The 19,100-nt window shown below is 68.7% G+C and overlaps 3 protein-coding genes across 4 annotated transcripts; 2 read left to right on the top strand and 1 right to left on the bottom strand.

Annotated features, from left to right (window-relative positions):
- Positions 1 to 7: 7 nt before the first annotated feature.
- FKRP (fukutin related protein) lies at positions 8 to 4,373 on the bottom strand. The gene is made up of 2 exons (XM_074567376.1): positions 4,336 to 4,373; positions 8 to 1,683 (listed from the first exon to the last, which is right to left on the bottom strand). The coding sequence occupies exon 2, from the start codon at positions 1,523 to 1,525 to the stop codon at positions 71 to 73; it is 1,455 nt and encodes a 484-aa protein (XP_074423477.1). The 5' UTR covers positions 1,526 to 1,683; positions 4,336 to 4,373; the 3' UTR covers positions 8 to 70.
- On the top strand, positions 4,013 to 12,540 carry STRN4 (striatin 4). 2 transcript variants are annotated; one of them, XM_074567374.1, is made up of 17 exons: positions 4,013 to 4,268; positions 5,610 to 5,713; positions 5,857 to 5,930; positions 5,998 to 6,091; positions 6,169 to 6,327; positions 7,406 to 7,556; positions 8,226 to 8,364; positions 8,470 to 8,571; positions 8,657 to 8,772; positions 9,470 to 9,645; positions 9,737 to 9,784; positions 9,894 to 10,015; positions 10,209 to 10,379; positions 10,465 to 10,605; positions 10,690 to 10,788; positions 10,891 to 10,977; positions 11,218 to 12,540. In XM_074567374.1, the coding sequence occupies exons 1-17, from the start codon at positions 4,053 to 4,055 to the stop codon at positions 11,385 to 11,387; spliced, it is 2,169 nt and encodes a 722-aa protein (XP_074423475.1). In that variant the 5' UTR covers positions 4,013 to 4,052; the 3' UTR covers positions 11,388 to 12,540. The 2 variants fall into 2 exon arrangements, with proteins under 2 accessions (XP_074423475.1, XP_074423476.1); XM_074567375.1 differs by having other exon boundaries at positions 4,014 to 4,268; positions 6,013 to 6,091.
- A 992-nt stretch (positions 12,541 to 13,532) lies between these two features.
- Positions 13,533 to 15,342, top strand: COX7A1 (cytochrome c oxidase subunit 7A1). The gene is made up of 4 exons (XM_074567378.1): positions 13,533 to 13,681; positions 14,067 to 14,159; positions 14,305 to 14,389; positions 15,216 to 15,342. Exons 1-4 carry the CDS (start codon positions 13,667 to 13,669, stop codon positions 15,269 to 15,271), a joined length of 249 nt encoding a protein of 82 aa, XP_074423479.1. The 5' UTR covers positions 13,533 to 13,666; the 3' UTR covers positions 15,272 to 15,342.
- The last annotated feature ends 3,758 nt before the right edge of the window (positions 15,343 to 19,100 follow it).

Here is a 19,100-nt window from a genome sequence, read left to right as displayed (position 1 = left end):
CCCCACAGGCGTCACCGGAGGGTTTATTGTCAACGGTGGAAGGGGGGGGACACCCTACAGGGTGCCCCCCTCAGTCCTGCCCCAAGCGCTTGACGTCAGGGTTGGGGTACTCGGGGTTCTCAATGGCTCCTGGCCCAAACTTCAGCTCGAGGAAGGCGCGGGCGTTGTTGGGCGCCATGGCAGTGAAGCCGGCGAAGGCCATCGGCACCCGGGGCTGGAGGAAGCTTTCAGGAAACTCCACGTCCTGGGGGTGCCCCAGCCACGTGTCCTTGGTCATCACCCCCCCGCGGGGGTAGAAGGGCCACAGGTCCACATGTAACCGGTTGCTCCGGCTGTAGTGGACGCGGTAAAAGTCTCCCTCTGCCGCCTTCTCCCACAGGAAACCCTCAGCGTCCTCCACCGGCTCCCCTGCCGCCGCCGCCGCCAGCCACCGGCATTTCCCCACGTCCTCCTGGTAGATTCCCAAATCCACGTCGTAGTCCCAGGGGATGATGTCCCCAAGGCGGGCGGCTCCCAGTAACGACCCCCCCTCTAACCAGTACCGCACCCCGGCGGCCTCCAGTGCCCCAACCACGTGCCGGGCAGTTTCCCGTAGGGCCCGGAGGCAGCACGGGGGGGTCCAGCGCCCAGCCAGCAGGTACTGGGGAGTCCGGGCGTGCACAGTGCCGAAACACCGTGCCGTCTCCTTGCCGCAGCCGTACCAGCGCTCCCGCCCGTCTGCCAGCACCTCCCGCTTGATGCCCAGATCCCGCATCAACCGGCGCCGCCGGCTTTCTGCCAGGTTTTCGGCTTTCCAGTGGTTGTGGGGGGAGACGGGGGGCCGGCGGGACGCTGGGAAGGCTGCCGGCACCACCCGCAGCCCCCAGCCCCGCAACACCGCCTGGACGAAGATGGCGGTGGGCACCGGCCGTGCTAAGGGGAAGGGGAGAGCGAAGAGGTCGCGGGTGCGGAGCAGCAGCACGGCCGTGCCCTCCACCGCCTGGCAGACCCCCGGGGCGCCGGTGCCGTATCGCGCCGTCCAGACCCGCGGCTCCAACTGCAGCTCCAGGCACCGCAGCGGCACCGACCCCACCGGCGCTGCCACCAACCGGGTGTCACCGGGCCCTCGCTCCAGCGTGTCCCGCATGCGTTCCAGCAGCCCGGGGACCGCACGGGTGCCGTCGGGGACCAGGGCCACGTGGCGGGTGCGGACGTGGAGCTCGGGGTGTGCCAGCGGTGGGGGCCGGTCAGCCACGGGGCGCAGCGGCAGCAGCCGGACCCCTGCCGGTAATGGCACCGGTGGGTACGGTGCCGCTTCGGCAGCCACCAGCACTGGGACGGGCAAGGAGGCGAAGGACCGTGCCGTCCCCGCCAGGTCGTTGTCAAAGTCCTCGAAGTCCCGGAGGAGGACGGTGACACCAGGGACGCCGCGGGGGGGGCGGCAGGAGGGGGGTGACCTCCCTGGCCCCCGCCAGGCGCAGAAGAGGAGGAGGAGGTTGAGGCTGATGGCCCCTGCCAAGGCAGCCTGGCACGGCGTCACCCGCATGCTGGGGCTTGGGGGGAGCCCTCCTCATTAGTCTCCCTTGCTAATTAATTAATGAACCCCTCCCTTTCCCCCCCCCACCTCTGGCCCCGGCTGGGTCCTACCAGTGCTGCCACATGTGTGGTGAGCGGGGCGGTCTCAGCAGGGGCTCGGCGGCAGCACTGTGGGGGGGGGAAAGAGGCATTAATGAGGGGGGCTCGTTAATGAGGTGATGTGTTAACAAAGGGACTGATTAACGAGGGGACTCATTAATGGGGAGACCAATTAATGAACCCCCCCCCCAATAAGAGCATCCCCCCGCCCCCCCCCCCCCAAGCTGAGCCTGGAGCCATGGGGGATGTGTTGCCGTGGCAACGCCGTCCCCGGTTGCTATAGCAACGCGATGGGGGGGCTATGCCTCTCCCCATCTTTAGGGGCAGCCCCTATATATACGTGGGTTGCAGGTGCCGCTGGGTATGTCGCTGTGGGCACTTATAGGTGCCATGCCTATAAATGGGATGGGCACCTATAGACGTACAGGGCCCGTAGGTGCGCCCGGATATAGGCACCCGTGCATATAGATGCGCGTACGCAGACCTACACCCACACCTGTGCGCGCATACGCGCACCTATATACACACGGCATTGCGCCCGTGCCTATGCACCCCTACATACCTGTGTATATACCCCTATATACCTGCGTATACAGCCCTATACGCTCCTACACGCTCCCCCTGCCCTGACTGCTCACCCCTATAGACATCTCTACCCACCCTGTACACACCTATAGACAGCCCTATGCACCCCGGGCACCCCTACCTGCTCCTGTACCTCGTGTGCCCCTATACAACACCCCACGCACTGCTTTACACTGTGTGCCCTGGTACAGTCCCCTATAGATCTCCATACAGACCGGAGAGCCCATACATGCCCCTCTGCACCCCCACAGACACCCCTCTGCAGCCCTCCCGTACACCTGTATATCACCCTGTGGACTCCTATACATCCCCATATACTCCCCCCCCCGCCACCTCCTGCACCCGTATGTACACCCTGGGCACCCCCACGCACCCCACGCCCACCCTGCGCCCGTCCCCATACACCCCTATAGCCTTCCATACCCCCCCTGTACCTTTGTACACTTCCATACGTTCCCCCAACTCCACTCATGCGCACCCCATATGTCTCCATGCTTCCCCACACCCCCTCTGCACCCCCACCCATTATACACCCCTATAGCCCCCATACGTGCCCTTGCCAAGTCCCCCATAACGCCCCCCATCCCCTATACCTCCCTTAGCAAACCATGCCAGCCTGCCCTATAGCCCCCATAGCCCCATTCCCTACAGCCCACCCCGTACCCTATAGCCTCCCCGTGGTGCCCTGTACCCCTTCCCCTCCATCCCCCATTCCCTATACCTCTCTCCCCTATGCCCCCTGTCCCCTATAGTCCCCCCATAACCCTGTCCTCTAAGGCCTGTCCCCCATAGCCCACTATTGCCCTCTGTCACCTATAGCTCCCATCTCCTATAGCCCCCCATTGCCCCGATCCCCTATAGATCCACCATGCCCCATAGCCCCCTATAGCCCCCCGTGTCCTATAGGCCCCATCCCAAATAGCCTCCCCATCCCCTCCTACCACCCCTCATCTATAGCTCGTCCCTCCCTATCCCCTGTAGGCCCCTTCTCCTATAGCCCCCATGTCCTCCCCAGCCCCTATAGCCCTGTCCCCTATAGCCCCTATAACTCCTATACCCCCATCCCCTATAGCCCCATCCCCTATAGCCCCTATAGCCCCGTCCCCTATAGCCCCAACCCCTATAGCCCCTATAACTCCTATACCCCCATCCCCTATAGACCCGTCCCCTATAGCCCCTATAGCCCCCTCCCCTATAGCCCCAACCCCTATAGCCCCTATAGCCCCTATAGCCCCGTCCCCTATAGCCCCTATAGCCCCATCCCCTATAGCCCCAACCCCTATAGCCCCTATAACTCCTATACCCCCATCCCCTATAGCCCCAACCCCTATAGCCCCTATAACTCCTATACCCCCATCCCCTATAGCCCCGTCCCCTATAGCCCCTATAGCCCCTATATCCCCATCCCCTATACCCCCATCCCCTATAGCCCCAACCCCTATAGCCCCTATAACTCCTATACCCCCATCCCCTATAGCCCCGTCCCCTATAGCCCCTATAGCCCCTATATCCCCATCCCCTATAGCCCCGTCCCCTATAGCCCCAACCCCTATAGCGCCTATAGCCTCTATACCCCCATCCCCTATAGCCCCGTCCCCTATAGCCCCTATACCCCCATCCCCTATAGCCCCGTCCCCTATAGCCCCAACCCCTATAGCCCCTATACCCCCATCCCCTATAGCCCCGTCCCCTATAGCCCCCACACCCCCGACCCCCCCGTGCCCCCCCCGTCCCGCCCGCGGGCGCTGTTGCCGCGGCAACGGCGGCCCGGCCCCGCCCCGCCGCTTCCGGCTCCCTTTCTGGCAGGAAGCGGCGGCGGCGGCCACCCCGCGGCTCCCTTTGTGGCAGCCGTGATGGCGGCGGAGCGGGCGGCGGCGGCGGCGCGGGCCCAGCCGCCCCCCGCCGGGCCCCCCCCCGGCCCTGGCCCCGGCCCCGGTCCCGGCCCCGGCCCCGAGCCGGCGGGCCGCGGCGGGCTGAGCCTGCCCGGCATCCTGCACTTCATCCAGCACGAGTGGGCGCGCTTCGAGGCCGAGAAGGGGCGCTGGGAGGCGGAGCGGGCCGAGCTCCAGGTACCGGCGCCGCCTCCGGGATCCCCCTCGACTCCCTCCCGCCCCGCCGGGCCCCGCCGGGGGTTACCGGGGCCGCCGCCGCCGCCGCCATCTTGGGAGGAAATGGCCGCCGGGCGGCGGGAGCGGGGGGCGGGCACCGGCGGCACCGGGGCGGGGGCGGGGAGCTGGAACCGTGGACCCCCGGCCCCGGGATTGGAGACCCCCCCCGGGATTGGAGACCCCCGGCCCCGGGGCCTCCGTATTGGGGAAACCCCGGTATTTGAGATCCCCCGGCCCCGATATTTGGGATCCTCCGGTATTGGGGACCCTTTCATGCCGGGACCTGCCGGCCCCCATATTGGGGACCCCCCGGTACTGGGGACCCCTCAGCCCTGGTTTTGGGGACCCCCAGCCCCAGGACCCCACATCCCCAGTATTGGGGATCCCCCAGTATCAGGAGCCCCCAGCCCTGGTACCGGGGACCCCCAGGATTGGGGATCTCCCAGCCCTTGGATCAGGACACCCCCCCCCAAGCCCCGATATTGGGGTCCCCCCACAATCCGGTGTTGCGGCTCCCCCATGCCTTGGTATTGGAGACCCTCCGCCCCCTGTAGGAGGGAGCCCCCCACCCCCGGTATTGGGGAACACCCTGCACCTCGGGACTGGGGAGTCTCCCCCTGGGATGAGGGACCCCCCACCCCAGTATGGGGAACCCCCCCCCCCGCGCCTCCGTACTGGGGAGCCCCTGCACCCCAATATCACGGCCCCCCCCCCCACGCACCCTGGTATTGGGGACCCCCCCCGCCCTGGTATTGGGGATGCCCGGACCAAATAACGGGGATGGGGAGCATCCCGGAGCACCGGGATGTGTTACCCCTCCCTGCTTCTGGGGACATTCCCCCCCTGCCCCCCCTGCCACGCTGTCACCGAGCCCCTGGTCCCTGCTCCTGGGGCCACCACCATCCCTCCCAAGACTAGCACCAAGCTCTGGGGCCACCAGTGTCTGTCCCAGGACTGGCATTGAGCTCTGGGGCCACCAGGGTCCCTCCTGGGACCACCAATGTCTGTCCCAGGGCCATCACAGAGCCTGGGAGTAGTGGCGCTGCTCCTGGAGCCACCGGTCACTCCTGGGGCCGTCACCAATGTCCCTTAGAGGGCTGGCACCGAGCTCTGGGGCCATCCGTGTCACACCCCAGGCTGGCCCTGCTGCCACCTCCTGTCCCACTTGTCCTGGTGTCACCCACCCTCCATCCCACCCAAAACCAATGTCCCCCCTGCAGCCCCCACACTTGTTCCCCGGCTTTTGTGTCCGGGGAGGGGGTGGCGGTGGCCCGGGGGTCCTCTGTCACCATGTCCCCGCAGGCGCAGGTGGCCTTTCTGCAGGGTGAACGCAAGGGGCAGGAGAACCTCAAGACGGACCTGGTACGGCGCATCAAGATGCTGGAATACGCCCTCAAACAGGAGAGGTGGGCGACATCCCAAAACTCAGCGTTCCCCCCCCCCCCACCCCGTTCGTTTTGGGGGTCACCGTCCCCTCCTGGTGTCAGGGGGCCACCAGCCCCCCTCACTTTGGGGCCACTGTCATCCATGTGTGTCCCGCTCCCTCCAGGTCCAAGTACCACAAGCTGAAATTTGGCACCGAGCTGACACCAGGGGAGAAGAAACCAGAGGGGACGGAGCCAGGTGAGTGTCCCCGTCTCTGGGGAGGGGGGTGACACGGGGGGGTTTTGGGGTGCCTGACCCCCCCCAGAGTGTCCTCTCGCAGTGTCCAACGGCCCCGCGGAGGTGACATCGCTGGAGGGTGGCCCACTGGCCTGGAAAGAGGGCCGGCAGCTGCTGCGGCAGTGAGTGAGGTGCCCGGGGGAGGGGGGTGGTTTTGGGGTGCCCTGAGCACCCCCATTCCCTGTGTCCTTCCCCCCAGGTACCTGGAGGAGGTGGGGTACAGTGACACCATCCTGGACATGCGGTCGCGCCGCGTCCGCTCCCTGCTGGGCCGCAGTCCCCCGGCCCCCCCAGCCCCCAGCAGCCCCCCGCCCGCAGACTCCCTGCTGGTGCGGCGCATCGAGGAGCAGATCCAGAGGTGAGAGCTGCGGTGCTGGGGCGGTTCGGGTGGGAGGGGACCTGAGGGACCACCCAGTGCCACCCCCTGCCCTGGGCAGGGACACCTCCCACCAGCCCAGGTTGCTCCAAGCCCCCTCCAACCTGGCCTTGAACCCCTCCAGGGATGGGGCAGCCACAGCTTCTCTGGGCAACCTGGGCCAGGGGCTCACCACCCTCGCAGTAAGGAATTTCTTCCTGATCTCTCGCCCAAATCTCCCCTCTTTCAGTTCGAAGCCATTCCCCCTCGTCCATGGCTCCCCTCCCTGCTCCAGAGTCCCTCCCCATCTCTCCTGGAGCCCCTTTAGGGACTGGAAGGGGCTCCGAGGTCTCCCCGGAGCCTTCTCTTCTCCAGGCTGAACCCCCCCAGCTCTCTCAGCCTGTCCTCACAGCAGAGGGGCTCCAGCCCTCCCAGCATCTCCGGGGCCTCCTCCGGCCCCGCTCCCACAGCTCCGTGTCCTTCTGCTGTTGGTGCCCCAGCGCTGGAGGCAGCACTGCGGGGGGGTCTCCCCCGAGCGGAGCAGAGGGGCGGAATCCCCCCCCTCGCCCTGCTGCCCACGCTGCTGGGGATGCAGCCCGGGATGGGGGGGGCTTTCTGGGCTGCCAGCGCACGTTGTCAGCTCGTGTGGAGCTTCTCACCCACCAACACCCCCAAGTCCTTCTCCTCAGGGCTGCTCTCCAGCCATTCTCCTCCCAGCCTGGATTTGTGCTTGGGGGTTGCCCTGACCCGCTTGGCCTGGTTGAACTTCACGAGGCTGGCGTGGTCCCACCTCTCCGGGTCCCTCTGGATGGCATCCCCTCCCTCCGGCGTGTCACCGCACCACACGGCTTGGTGTTGTCCACAAATTCATTGATGAAGATGCTGAACAGCGCTGATCCCAGGAGGGACCCCTGAGGGACACCACTGGTCACCAGTCTCTGGACGTACCCTCTGAATACCACCACCCACCTATAAATCCATTGCTACCCGACTTAGGAGGGCGGGGAGGTTTTTTGGGTGCTTTGGGGGTTAGCTGCCCCCCTCCCCCCCCAATCTCCAACGCAGTGCTTCCCACCCTCAGGAATGCTGGGAAGGAGACGGAGGAGCGGGGGGGCCGGGGGGGCCTGGATCAGGTCCCCTTCCCGCCTGAGGATGAGGACAGCGACGAGGACGAGGATACCGAGAGCCTCCCCCCCCACGCCCAGCCCCAGCACAAGAAGCAGCGAGTCAAGGCAAGCAGCTCCCCCCGAATCTTGGGGGGGGGGGGCGGGGGGGAATTTTCCCCTAAAACTGAGGTTCCCTCAAGCCTGGAGATCCCCTAAACTTTGACATCCCCTAAACCCGGGGTGAGCCCTTAAACGTGGCATCCCCCGGACCTGAGAGTGTCCCCCAAACCTGGATTTCCTCTAGACCTGGAGCGCGTCCCCTAAATCTGAAGGGTCCCTCAAACCCAAGGGGGGGTTCCCAAACCCGGGGTGCCGCAAAACCTGGGGGATCCCCTAAACCTTGGCATCCCCCATACCTCAGGGAGGTCCCTTAAATCTGGCGTCCCTCAAACCTGGAGGGGGGGGGGTCCCCAAAACTGGGCACCCTCCAAACCCTGGGAGTGTCTCCCGAACCTGGGGGCGATCCCCTAAATGTAGCATCTTGCAAACCTTGAGGGGTCCCTCAAACCTTGGTGGGGGTCCCCCAAACCTGAGGTCATCCCAAGCCTGGACATCCCTTGAACCAGAAGGGGGGGGTCCCCCAAACCTGGGGGTTGCCCAAACCCCGGGGGGTTCCCGCAAACCCAGTGGCTGCAGCGAGCTGCCCTCGCGCCTCATTTCTACCGTCTTCTCTCCGGGTGGTTTTGGGGGTCCCCCCCAGAACAGGCCATGACCCCCCCTGTCCCCCCTCCTCAGCTCAGCCCCAAACCCCTCCTGCCCGAGGTGGAGGATGAGGATGACGACGACGACTCGGAGGACGCCCTCAACGAGTTTGACTTCCTGGGCTCCGGGGAGAACGGGGCCGGCCGGCGGGCTGGGGAGGGCGTGGAGCTCGGTGAGCAGGGCCCGGAGGGGGGTGCGGTGGATTTGGGGGACCCTCCTTGCTCCCCCCCTCCCCCCAATTTTGGCGCCAGACCTCCTGACCCCCGTGTCCCCGCAGAGAGCCACCGGGGCCGGCTGCGGGGGATGCTGGCCGACCTGCGGGACGTGGATGGGCTCCCACCGAAACCCGCCACCGCGGGGCCGCCGCGGCCTCACGAAGGTACAGTCCTGGGGGTCTCTGTGTCACCTGGGGGGGGGGGGGGGTCACTGTCCCCAGGGCCACCCCCAGCCACTCCCCTCCGCAGGGTCTCTGGGCATCTCTTCCGACGTCTTCATCATGGACAGCATCGGTGGTGGCGCTGTCAGCCTGGGGGACCTGGCCGACCTGACCGTCACCAATGACAACGAGCTCAGCTGTGATGTGAGTCACCCTCCCCATGTCCCCACGGTGTCCCCAAACCTGCCCTGAGCGTCCCCTGGGCTCCACTGTCCCCGTGGTGTCCCCAAACCTGCCCCGAGCGTCCCCTGGGCTCCGCCGTCCCCATGGTGTCCCCGGACCTGCCCTGAGTGTCCCCTGAGCTCCACCATCCCCGTGGTGTCCCTGGACCTGCCCTGAGCGTCCCCTGGGCTCCGCCGTCCCCGTGGTGTCCCCAAACCTGCCCTGAGCGTCCCCTGGGCTCCGCCGTCCCCGTGGTGTCCCCAAACCTGCCCTGAGCGTCCCCTGGGCTCCGCCGTCCCCGTGGTGTCCCCGGACCTGTCCTGAGCATCCCCTGAGCTCCACTGTCCCCACGGTGTCCCCGGATCTGCCCTGAGCGTCCCCTGGGCTCCGCCGTCCCCATGGTGTCCCCGGACCTGCCCTGAGCGTCCCCTGGGCTCCGCCGTCCCCGTGGTGTCCCCAAACCTGCCCTGAGCATTCCCTGGGCTCCGCTGTCCCCATCATGTCCCCAGCTCGCCATGAACGTCCCCCCTGGACCCCATCATGTCCCTCTGTTCCCCCCCCATCGTTTCCCTGCCCTCCAGGCACCGGAAGCTGCCTGCCACGAGCCCCAGCTGGGGCTGTGGGGTGCCACCACCCCTTGGCCACTGTCACCTGCCACTATCCCCCCATGTCCCTGCAGCTCCCGGAGGGCCGGGACGCCCTGAAGAAGACATGGAGCCCCAAGTTCACCCTGCGCAGCCACTACGATGCCGTGCGCGGTCTGGCCTTTCACCCCGCCGAGGCTGCCCTCATCACCGCCTCCGAGGACGGCACCCTCAAGCTCTGGAACCTCCAGAAGCCTGTCGCCCCCAAAAAGTGGGTCTTGGGGTGGTGACAGAGGGGTGGCAGGGACAGGGACGTTCTCTTGGCGCAGTTGTCACCCCCCCACCTCGTGTCCCTTTCCCAGGAACGCGGCGCTGGACGTGGAGCCGGTGTACGCTTTCCGCGGGCACAGGTGAGGGACAGGGTCTCAGGGCGCTGGTCTCAGGGGACTCACGTGGACCAGCCTGGGGGGAACAGATGGCTCTGGGGACACCCCTGTCACCTCATCCCCGTCCCCGCAGGGGTCCTGTGCTTGCCGTTGCCATGGGCCGCGACAGCGCCCTGTGCTGCAGCGCCGGCGTGGACGCCCGCATCCACCGCTGGCGCCTGCCCGACCTTGACATGGATCCCTACAACGGCTATGGTGGGTGTCCCTTCCCCTTCCCAGTGCAGAGGGACATGGGGACGGGGGTGACACAGGTGACATCTGCACCCGCTGGTCCCCAACCCCGTGGCGTCACCTCCGTGGCATCACCGCAGTGTCTCCACCCTGCTGTCATGCCACCCCCCCAGCTGCTCTGTCACCACCCCAAGGTGACCTTTCCTGGTGTCCCCAGACCCCGGGGTGCTCAGCGGCGTCCTGGAGGGTCACAGCGATGCCATCTGGGGCCTGGCCTTCAACCCCGCCGGTGACCGCCTGGCCTCCTGCTCCGCTGACGGCACCGTCCGCATCTGGGACCCCCGGCGCGAGGAGGGCGCCTGCCTCAGCACCTACAACGCCCAGAGCGGTGAGCCGGCGGGGGGGCGTCCTCCTGGCCTCGGGGACGTCCCCGCCACCCCCCTGTCACCTTCCCTGTGTCCCCCTCCCTGCAGAGCACGGCGTCCCCACCTCCGTCACCTTCGCGGCCACCCAGCCTGGCCACGCCGTGGCCGCTTTCCGAACGGGTGCTGCGGTGCTCTACGACGTGGAGGCGGCTCGACCTGTCCTGGTGCTCGAGGCTCGGCCGGGTGGTGGTGAGTGAGCCGCCATGAGTGTCCCCCCTCCGAGTCCCTCTTGTCACCGCCCGCGGGGGGCCTGATCCCAGTGTCCCCATGCAGGTGGCAGCCAGGTCAACCAGGTGGTGAGCCACCCCTCGCAGCCCCTCACCATCACCGCCAGCGACGACCGCGGCATCCGCTTCCTCGACAACCGGACAGGTTGGGGGGCAGGGGAGCTTCGTTAGCCCTTAACGAGGCTGGGGGGAGGGGGCGGGGGACATGCCCGTCGCCGCTGCCACCCCCCCTTTCCCCCACCGCCAGGTAAAGTCGTGCACTCCATGGTGGCCCATTTGGACGCTGTCACCTGCCTGGCCGTCGACCCCAACGGCGTCTTCCTCATGTCCGGCAGTAAGTGTCCCTGTCGCCATCCCCATCCACAGCCACGTCCCCAACCCCGTCCCCTCTCCCCACCTCCACCACCTTCCTGCCGCTCCTTTGTGACGGGGCTCAGCGCTCCTGCCACCCCGTGTCCCCCCTCCCCTCTGTCACGGCGGCCCTGTCCCCTCCCCTCCGTCACCACCCCAGGGTGACCCAGGGGACGTGAGTGTGTGTCGTCCCGTCCCTGTCCCCCTCCCCGTCCCCTGGCAGGTCACGACTGCTCGCTGCGGCTCTGGCACCTGGCCCACAAGACGTGCGTGCAGGAGCTGACGGCGCACCGCAAGAAGCACGAGGAAGCCGTCCACGCCGTCGCCTTCCACCCCAGCCGGGCCCTCAGCGCCAGCGCCGGCGCCGATGCCCTCGCCAAGGTCTTCGTGTGACGCCGGGGCTGGGGGTGGGGGGGACACGACACACGCACACACACACACACGTGTCAGTGGCGGGGGTGGCCCTTTGTCGCCTTCCCCACCCGGGGAGCTGAGCCTGGCAGCTCCGTGCAGCTCGTGACGCCCCAGGGCAACCTCGGCTGCGCCCTCCTGGCCCCGCCGGCTGCTCCGGGCAGCCCCGCTGGGGGGGTCCATGGGGCACCTACGGGCCCTGTCTGTCCCCCCCGAGGCGGTTTTGGGGTCTGTGTACCCCTCTGGGGGCAATTACGGGCTCCATATACCCCCCCGAGGCAGTTACGGGCTCTGTGTAACCCTCTGGGCATACTTATGGGCCCTAAATACCCCCCGGGGGGTACTTATGGGCCCTATATACCTCCCCTGGGGGCAGCTGTGGGCTCTGTACCCTCCCAGGGACACTTATGGACTCTATTTACCGCCCCCCCCTGGGGGCACTTATGGGCTCTATATACACCGCAGGGGCAGTTAAAGCCTCTATGTGCCCCCCCCGCCCGCCCCAAGTCTCATCCCTGGGGGAGGGGGGGCTCGCCATACCCCCAGGGGTAGTTAAGGGCTCTGCCCCACCCCGGGGCAGTTACTGGCTCAATCTACCCCCTGGGGGGGCACTACACCCCCCTGGGGGCACCCATGGGAGCACTCTGCCCCGTGGGGGGGGCACTACATACCCCCTGGGGGTAATTATGGGCCTTACCGCTCCCCTCCATGTACCCCCCCCAGGGGGGCTCTTCCCCCCGTCCCCTGGGGGCACTACACCCCCCCAGGGGCAGTTCCAGCCTGAAGCCCCCCCCCACCCCAACACTACCCCAGGCTGGGGCCCCCCCAAACCCCACCGGGGCCCCCCCACCTTGTATATTTGTACAGCTGTGATGCCCCCCTCCTGCCCCCATTGCCCCCCCCGGGGGCTCATCACCGCCACCTTATCACTATGTGATAGTCCGGGCCCCCCCGCCCCCCTCCCCCGGGCCCCTCTCCCCCCATTCTGCCCCCCCCTTTCGCCCCCCCCCCCCCCCCCCGCCTTCAAATTGCCCTTTTTAATGCTGGTTGCTTTTTATTGTATATTTATTTGGTGTCGGGGGGGCGGGGGGGGCGGGTGTTGGGGGGGTTGTGCCTCAATAAAGCTCTTTGCCAAGAGCCCGGTGCTGCTGCTGGTAGGGGGGGGGGACACACAACAAGGGCACCCCCCAAGCATTGGGACCCCCTCAGTGCCTCCCCAGACCCCAGTGCCCCCCCGCCCCAGACCCCCATTGCCCTCCCCCAATATTCCCCGTTCCCCCCCACCACCCCTCCCAACCCCTAATTGCCCCCCAGGATCTGGTGCCTCCCCCCAGCCCCCTCCTGCCCCACTGGGACCTGGTTCCTCGACCCCCGGTTCTGGGGGGGTTCCCAAGGACTTGTGTCACCACTGTCCCCTCTTCCATTGTCTGGTGTGCCCCTTGCCACCGCCCCATCCCCGTGGGGACCAGGACTGGCCACGGGGCTGGATGGGGACATGGGGACACCAAGGTCACTGGGGGTAGGGGGGGGTGGGGGGGAATTGTCACAGGGATGTGGGGGACGGTGGAGTCATGGGGTGAAGGGACATTGGGATGAGGACAGTGGGGGGGGGGATGTCACAGGGCCATGGGGACAGGGACATGGGGGTCACGGGGCATGGGGACATGGAAATGGGGGGGGGTGTCACAGGGCCATGGGGACACAGGGGACATCAGGAGTCACTGGGTCATGAGGACCCAGGGATGGCGACGAGGCGGGGGGGGTGTCACAGGGTCATGGGGACACAGGGGACATCAGGAGTCACTGGGTCATGAGGACCCAGGGATGGCGACGAGGCGGGGGGGGTGTCACAGGGTCATGGGGACACGGGGTTGGGGACCGGGGGCTCACAGGGCCATGGGGACAGGGACAAGGGGGACAGCGGGGACACCAGGAGTCACAGGGACACGGAGCGGTTCCAGGTTGATGGGGACACGATGGGGACGGGGGGGGGGGTCACAGGATTGGGGGGAGGATGTGTCACAGGCCCATGGGGACGAGGACATGGCAGTTACAGGCCCGTGGGGACACTGCGGGGGGACGGGGGTCACAGGGATGGGGACGGAGGGGACCCGGGGCGTTCGTGGCCAGGACGCGGGGGCGGTGGCACCCTGGACACGTGACCGGGCTGGGTGTCAACCCCCCCCGCGGTGTCCGTCCGTCTGTTCCCCCCCCTGCGGTGCCCTTTGCGGTGGCAGAGGACGATCCAGGCCGGGCTGAGCATGAGGGTCCTGCGGGTACCGAGGGGGGGGCGCCACGATGAGCTGAGGACCCGTATTGAGGGGGGGACAATGCGGGGGGGGGAAACGGGGGGCGTCCGGGGGGGGACGACAGGTGAGGGGGGGGTGTCCCTGGGAGGAATCTTTGGGGGGGGGGTGTCATGGGAAAAGCCCTGTGAAGGGGTCACGGAGGGGCTCTATGGCGGGGGGGGGGACGGACATGGGGCGGTCCTATGGGGCAGCTATAGGGGCGACGCGGGGGGGGGGGTTATGGGGAGCTCCCTCCAGAGCGGAGACTTATGGGGGGGGGTGAAGGTGACCGGGGGGCCGTCTCGGGGCGGGGGGGGGGAGTCCGGACACCCCCCCCACACACACACCACCCCCCCCCGCCCTCTCCCCCAAGGCCGCCCCCCTGGGGCTGCTGCGGTCGCTGGGTCCCGCCGCCCCCCCCCGGCGCCTCCACAACCGCGTCCCTGAGCACCAGAAGCTCTTCCAGGTGAGGGGGGGGGCGCCCGGACGCCTGCCGTCCCTTTTGGGGGGGGGGGGGGGGGCAAGGAGGGGGCCCGGACGCCTGGGTCCCCTGGCGGGACGGGGGGTGGCGACCCCCTGATGTCCCTTGTCGCCTCCCCCCCCCCCCCAAGGAGGACAACGGGCTCCCGGTGCATCTCAAGGGGGGGGCCATGGACTCGGCCCTTTACCGCCTCACCACCCTCATCTGCTCCGTGGGTACGGCGGGGGGGGGCAGCCCCGGGGGCGGGGGGGGGGACACGGTTGGGTTCTATTTTTAGCCGGGGCAGGGAGGAATGTCCGCCCGGACGCCTGGGTCCCCTGGGGGGGGCGGGGAGGGGGGCGTGGCTAAGGAGGAGCGAGAGCCCGGACGCCTGAGTCCCTTTTGGGGGGGGTGAAGGGGGGGTCCCGGACGCCTGAGTCCCTGGGGAGGGGGCTGGGTCCTGGATGCCTGGGTCCCTGGGGGGGGGGTCCCGGATGCTCGGGTCCCTTGGGGGGGTCCCGGACGCCTGGGTCCCTGGGGAGGGGGGCCGGTCCTGGATGCCTGGGTCCCTTGGGGGAGGGGTCCCGGATGCTTGGGTGCCTCGTTGTGGGGGGGGGGTCGCAGACGCCTGGGTCCCTGAGGAGGGGGGGGTCCTGGATGCCTGGGTCCCTTGTAGGATGAGGGGGGGGGACCCAGCTGCCTGCGTCCCTTGGGTGGGGGTCCCGGACGCCTGAGTCCCTTTTGGGGGGGGGTGAAGGGTGGGTCCCGGACTCCTGGGTCCCTTGTGGGGGTGGGAGTCCCGGACGCCTGGGTCCCTGGGGAGGGGGGCCGGTCCTGGATGCCTGGGTCCCTTGGGGGGGTCCTGGACGCCTGGGTCCCTTGTAGGATGAGGGGGGGGGACCCAGCTGCCTGCGTCCCTTGGGGGGGGGTCCCGGACACCTGGGTCCCTGGGGGAGGGGGTCCTGGATACCTGGGTCCCTTGTGGGGGGGGTGGGTCCCGGCTGCCTGGGTCCCTGGGGAGGGCAGGGTGTCCCTGACCGCCCCCCCCCCCCATCCCTGCAGGCACCTGCTACTCGCTGTGGGCGCTGGCCCAGGCCTCCATGCCCAAGAAGAACTGAGGGGGGGGGCCGGACGCCCCCCCCCCGCCCCCCAGCCCCTGCCAATAAAAGGCTTCAATGAAGCTGTCGCCCTGTTTGGGGACACCGGGGGACACACACACACACGGGCGGGGGGGATACGGGGACAGGAGGCGCCAGAAACAGAAGGGATTTTATCGGCCAACTCAGTGACGGCCACTGTCACGGGGGGGTCCCCAAGCGTCCCCAGGGTGTCCCCGTCCCCTCCAGGGCAGGACCAGCCTCCCCCCGGGCGAATAAATAGTTTTGGGGTTAAAACCACCAGGAACGGGGCCAGGGTGGGGATGGGGACAAGGGCAGGGACAAGGACGGGGAGAGGGACGCGAACAGGGACAGAGAAGGGCCGGGAACGAGGACAGGGCTGGGGACATCAGGGGGACAGAGGGCCCCCCCCCAGCGTGCCGGCATGGGCGGCCAGCAGCAGCTGGAGGGGCGCGGGGGGGTCGGTGTCACCGTCCCCGTCCTTGTCCCCGACCAGCCGCACCACCCGGTCGTGCTGGCGGCTGAACTGCCGGGCCCGCTGGCTGCAGGGGACAGAGGGGACGCTGCGGGGGACCCCACCGCCCCGGGAGGGGGGGATGGAGGGACGGAGAGGGACCCAAGTGTCCGGGTGCCCAGTACGTCCCGGTACGTACCGGTACGGGCGGCGCTCGGTGGGGCTGAGGCTGCGCCAGAGCTGGGCCAGCTCCCGCGTCACCACCGTGGAGGCCAGACCCGGGTGGGCACTGGCACCGTCACCGGTGGTGTCACCACCCGAGGGCATCCCCCCCTTCGCTCCCTCCTCCTCTCACAAAGCTCGTGACCCGTCCCCCCACCCCCCCCCCAGCTGTCCCCATCCTCCCCCGGGCCCACGCGTTGTCCCCAATGTCCTCCTGGGGCCCCTGTTTTGTCCTCGGGGGCCCCGTGTCCCCTCCTCCCGAGGTCCCAATGTTCCCATCGTCCCTGGGATCCCCAAGTCCCCCCCCCGGGTCCCAATGTTCCCCCATCTCCCCATAGTCCCCGTTGTCCTTCAGGTCCACAGCCCCTCACGACCACCCCACCCACCCCCATGTCCCCAGGGCCCCCCCTCACGTCATCCCCGGGGTCCCCGTGTTCTCCCTGGTGTCCCCATGCCTCCATGCTCCCCATCCTCCCTGGGATCCCGATGTCCCCACAGTCCCTGTCCTCCCCGCTGTCCCCAGGTCCCCATCCTCCCTGGGACCACCCAGGTCCCCTTCCTCATGTCATCCCCCGGGTCCTCGTGTCCCCCCAGGTCCCCCCCCGCCAGGGTCCCCATCCTCTTGAGGTTCCCACATCCCTGTGTCCCCATCCCCCTGGGGTCCCCAGGTCCCTGTGTCCTCCCGGCGGTCCCCATGTCCCCATCCTCCCTCGGGCCCCATCTCCTCCCCAGATCCCCATGTCCCCTCCAGGGTCCCCATGTCCCCCCTGGGGTCCCAATCTCCTCACAGCCCCCATCCTCCTTCAGGTCCCCAGGACCTCATGTCCCTCCCCGGGGTCCCCATGTCCCCAGCCTCCCTGGGGTCCACATGTCCCCCCTGCGGTCCCCATGTCCCCAACCTCCCTGTTGTCCCCATGTCCCCAACCTCCCTGGGGTGCCCAGCTCCCCCCCAGGTGCCCATGTCCCCCCGGGGGTCCCCACATCCCCCCCCGCGGTCCCTGTCTCCCCATAGTCCCCACCCTCACTGAGGTCCCCATGTCCCCAGTGTCCCCGTGCCCCTGGGGTCCCCGTGTCCCCCCCCGCTGTCCCTGGGGTCCCCACCTCATGTAGGCTTTCCGGTTGAGGCAGCAGAACATGATGAACCCATTCACGCATTTCTTCTTGGGGTGGCGGGGGGAGCCACGCTGTCCCTGCTGTGCCCCCCCCGTCCCCATGGCCACCCCGGGGGTCACAAGGATGCCATCGGCCCCTGCCACCTGTGGTGCCGCTGCCAGGGCCTGCGGGGACAGTTGTGTTCCCTGGGGGTGACACCGGGGGGGGGTGACAGTCCCCACCTGCGGGCTCAGATAGACGTCTGCGAAGAGGTCTGGGGGGGCGGCGGGGGGAGATGGTGACACTGAGCGGGACACACACACACACACACAAGGTCACCTCCCCTTGCCCCGGCCCCCCCAAACCCACCTCGTAGCACGTTGTTGGGGGACCCTGGGGGGGGGGGCGAGGCCAGCAGGGAGGGGCTGAGCCCCAGCAGCCCCCCCTGCTGCGGAGGGGGGGACAGGGGAACCCCCCCTGCTGAGTCCAGCGTGCAAAGCCAGGGGTCCTTGCCGTCCTGCACCTCCTCCTCCTCCTCCTCCTCCTCCTCATAGGGCACCAGCTGCTGCCTGGGGGGAGGGGGGGGGGTCTCAGCGCCTAGGGGTGCCCCCCCCATCGCCCCCCCCCGCCATGTCACCTACCTCTGTGCATCCCCGGTGCCGGGTCCCCCCTCCACAGTGTCCCTGTCCCCAGGGTGGCCTGCGGGGAGGAGGCGGGGAGGGGGGGGGGGGAGTTGCATGGCATTGAGGGGGGGGGTTTCCCCAGCTGTGGGGGGAGTTCCGAGGGGGGGGGGGGGGGGGGGCTGTGTGTGTCCCCATTACCTGCCCCCCCCCGGGCGATGCTGATGCTCCTCTGCAGGTAAAGGATGTACCCCAGGACATTGTCCAGCACCTCAATCTGCGGGGGGGGGGGAGTCCGGGGGGGGGTGTGTGTGCAGCCACCCGCCCCAGCACCCCCCCCCCAATACACCTCCCCAGCCCCCCCGTCTCCCCCTCCTGACATCCCCCCTGGCACCCAGCCCCCTCCGAGACCCCCCCCCTCTCAGCACGCAGGATGCGCCCCCCCCCCCTTTCCCCCAGCACCCCCCCCATGTCCCCTCCCCCAGGGTGCCCCCCCCGTACCTCGGTGCGAGGTGCCCCCCCGCTGTCGGGCCAGGGCACCATCTGGGCCAGGTTGGGCAGCAGCGAGCGCCAGTCCCGGTGGGGGCGGCTGTGGGGGGCGAGGGGTGTAGGGGGGGGAACATGGGGGGACACCGGGGGGGGGGTGACATGGAGGGACACGGGGGGGGGGGAAACACGGGGGGGGTGGGGGTGTAACCGGGAGGGACACATGAGGGGACACTGGGTGGCCCCGGGGGGGTGTAGGGGGGAGGACACTGCGGGGACACACCGGGGAGGGGGGCTCAGCGCGGGGGGGGGGACACATGAGGGGATGGGGAGGGGGGGGCACACCGGGGACGGGGGAGGGGCGACGACAACACATCGAAGGGTGACATGGGGGGGAGATACCGGGTGAAGGAGCTTTTGGGGTGGGGGTGGCATGGGGTGGGGGTGGGGGGGGTGACACTGGGTAACATGGGGGGGGGGCACGGGGGCGGTACTGGGGGGGGGGGGGGGCGGGACAACGGGGATGCAGCGTGGGGACATCCAGGGGGTCACACGGAGGAAGGGTGGGGGGGGGTGTGTGGGGGTGTATCACGGCGGGGTGGGGGGACCGTGACAGGCGGCGGGACGCGGTCCGTCCCCGCCCCCCCCCCCCCACCCCCCCGCCACTTCCCGACCTTCCTCACCGGTGCCTGCGGGGCGGCTTCGGGGGCATCTGCGGGGGGAAAAACGGCCGGGGTCAAACAGCCCCGGGGGGACGGAACTCAGACCTGGCCCGGGGGGGGAGGGTGTCTCAGACCCGGGGGTACCGCGGGGTCCCGGCCCCGGGGGTGTGTGTGTCCCAGACCTGGGGAAGTCGGGGGATAGCGGGGGGGGGGGGCGGACGCTGACCCGTGGGGGGCCGTCCCGGGATCCGTGGGGTGTCTCGGGGGGGCCCCGGGCCAGTGGGAGGGTCCCG

Source organism: Larus michahellis, chromosome 26, assembly GCF_964199755.1.
Source record: "Larus michahellis chromosome 26, bLarMic1.1, whole genome shotgun sequence".
In the NCBI taxonomy this organism is placed as follows: domain Eukaryota; kingdom Metazoa; phylum Chordata; class Aves; order Charadriiformes; family Laridae; genus Larus; species Larus michahellis.
This window is presented reverse-complemented; position numbering and strand designations above follow the sequence as displayed.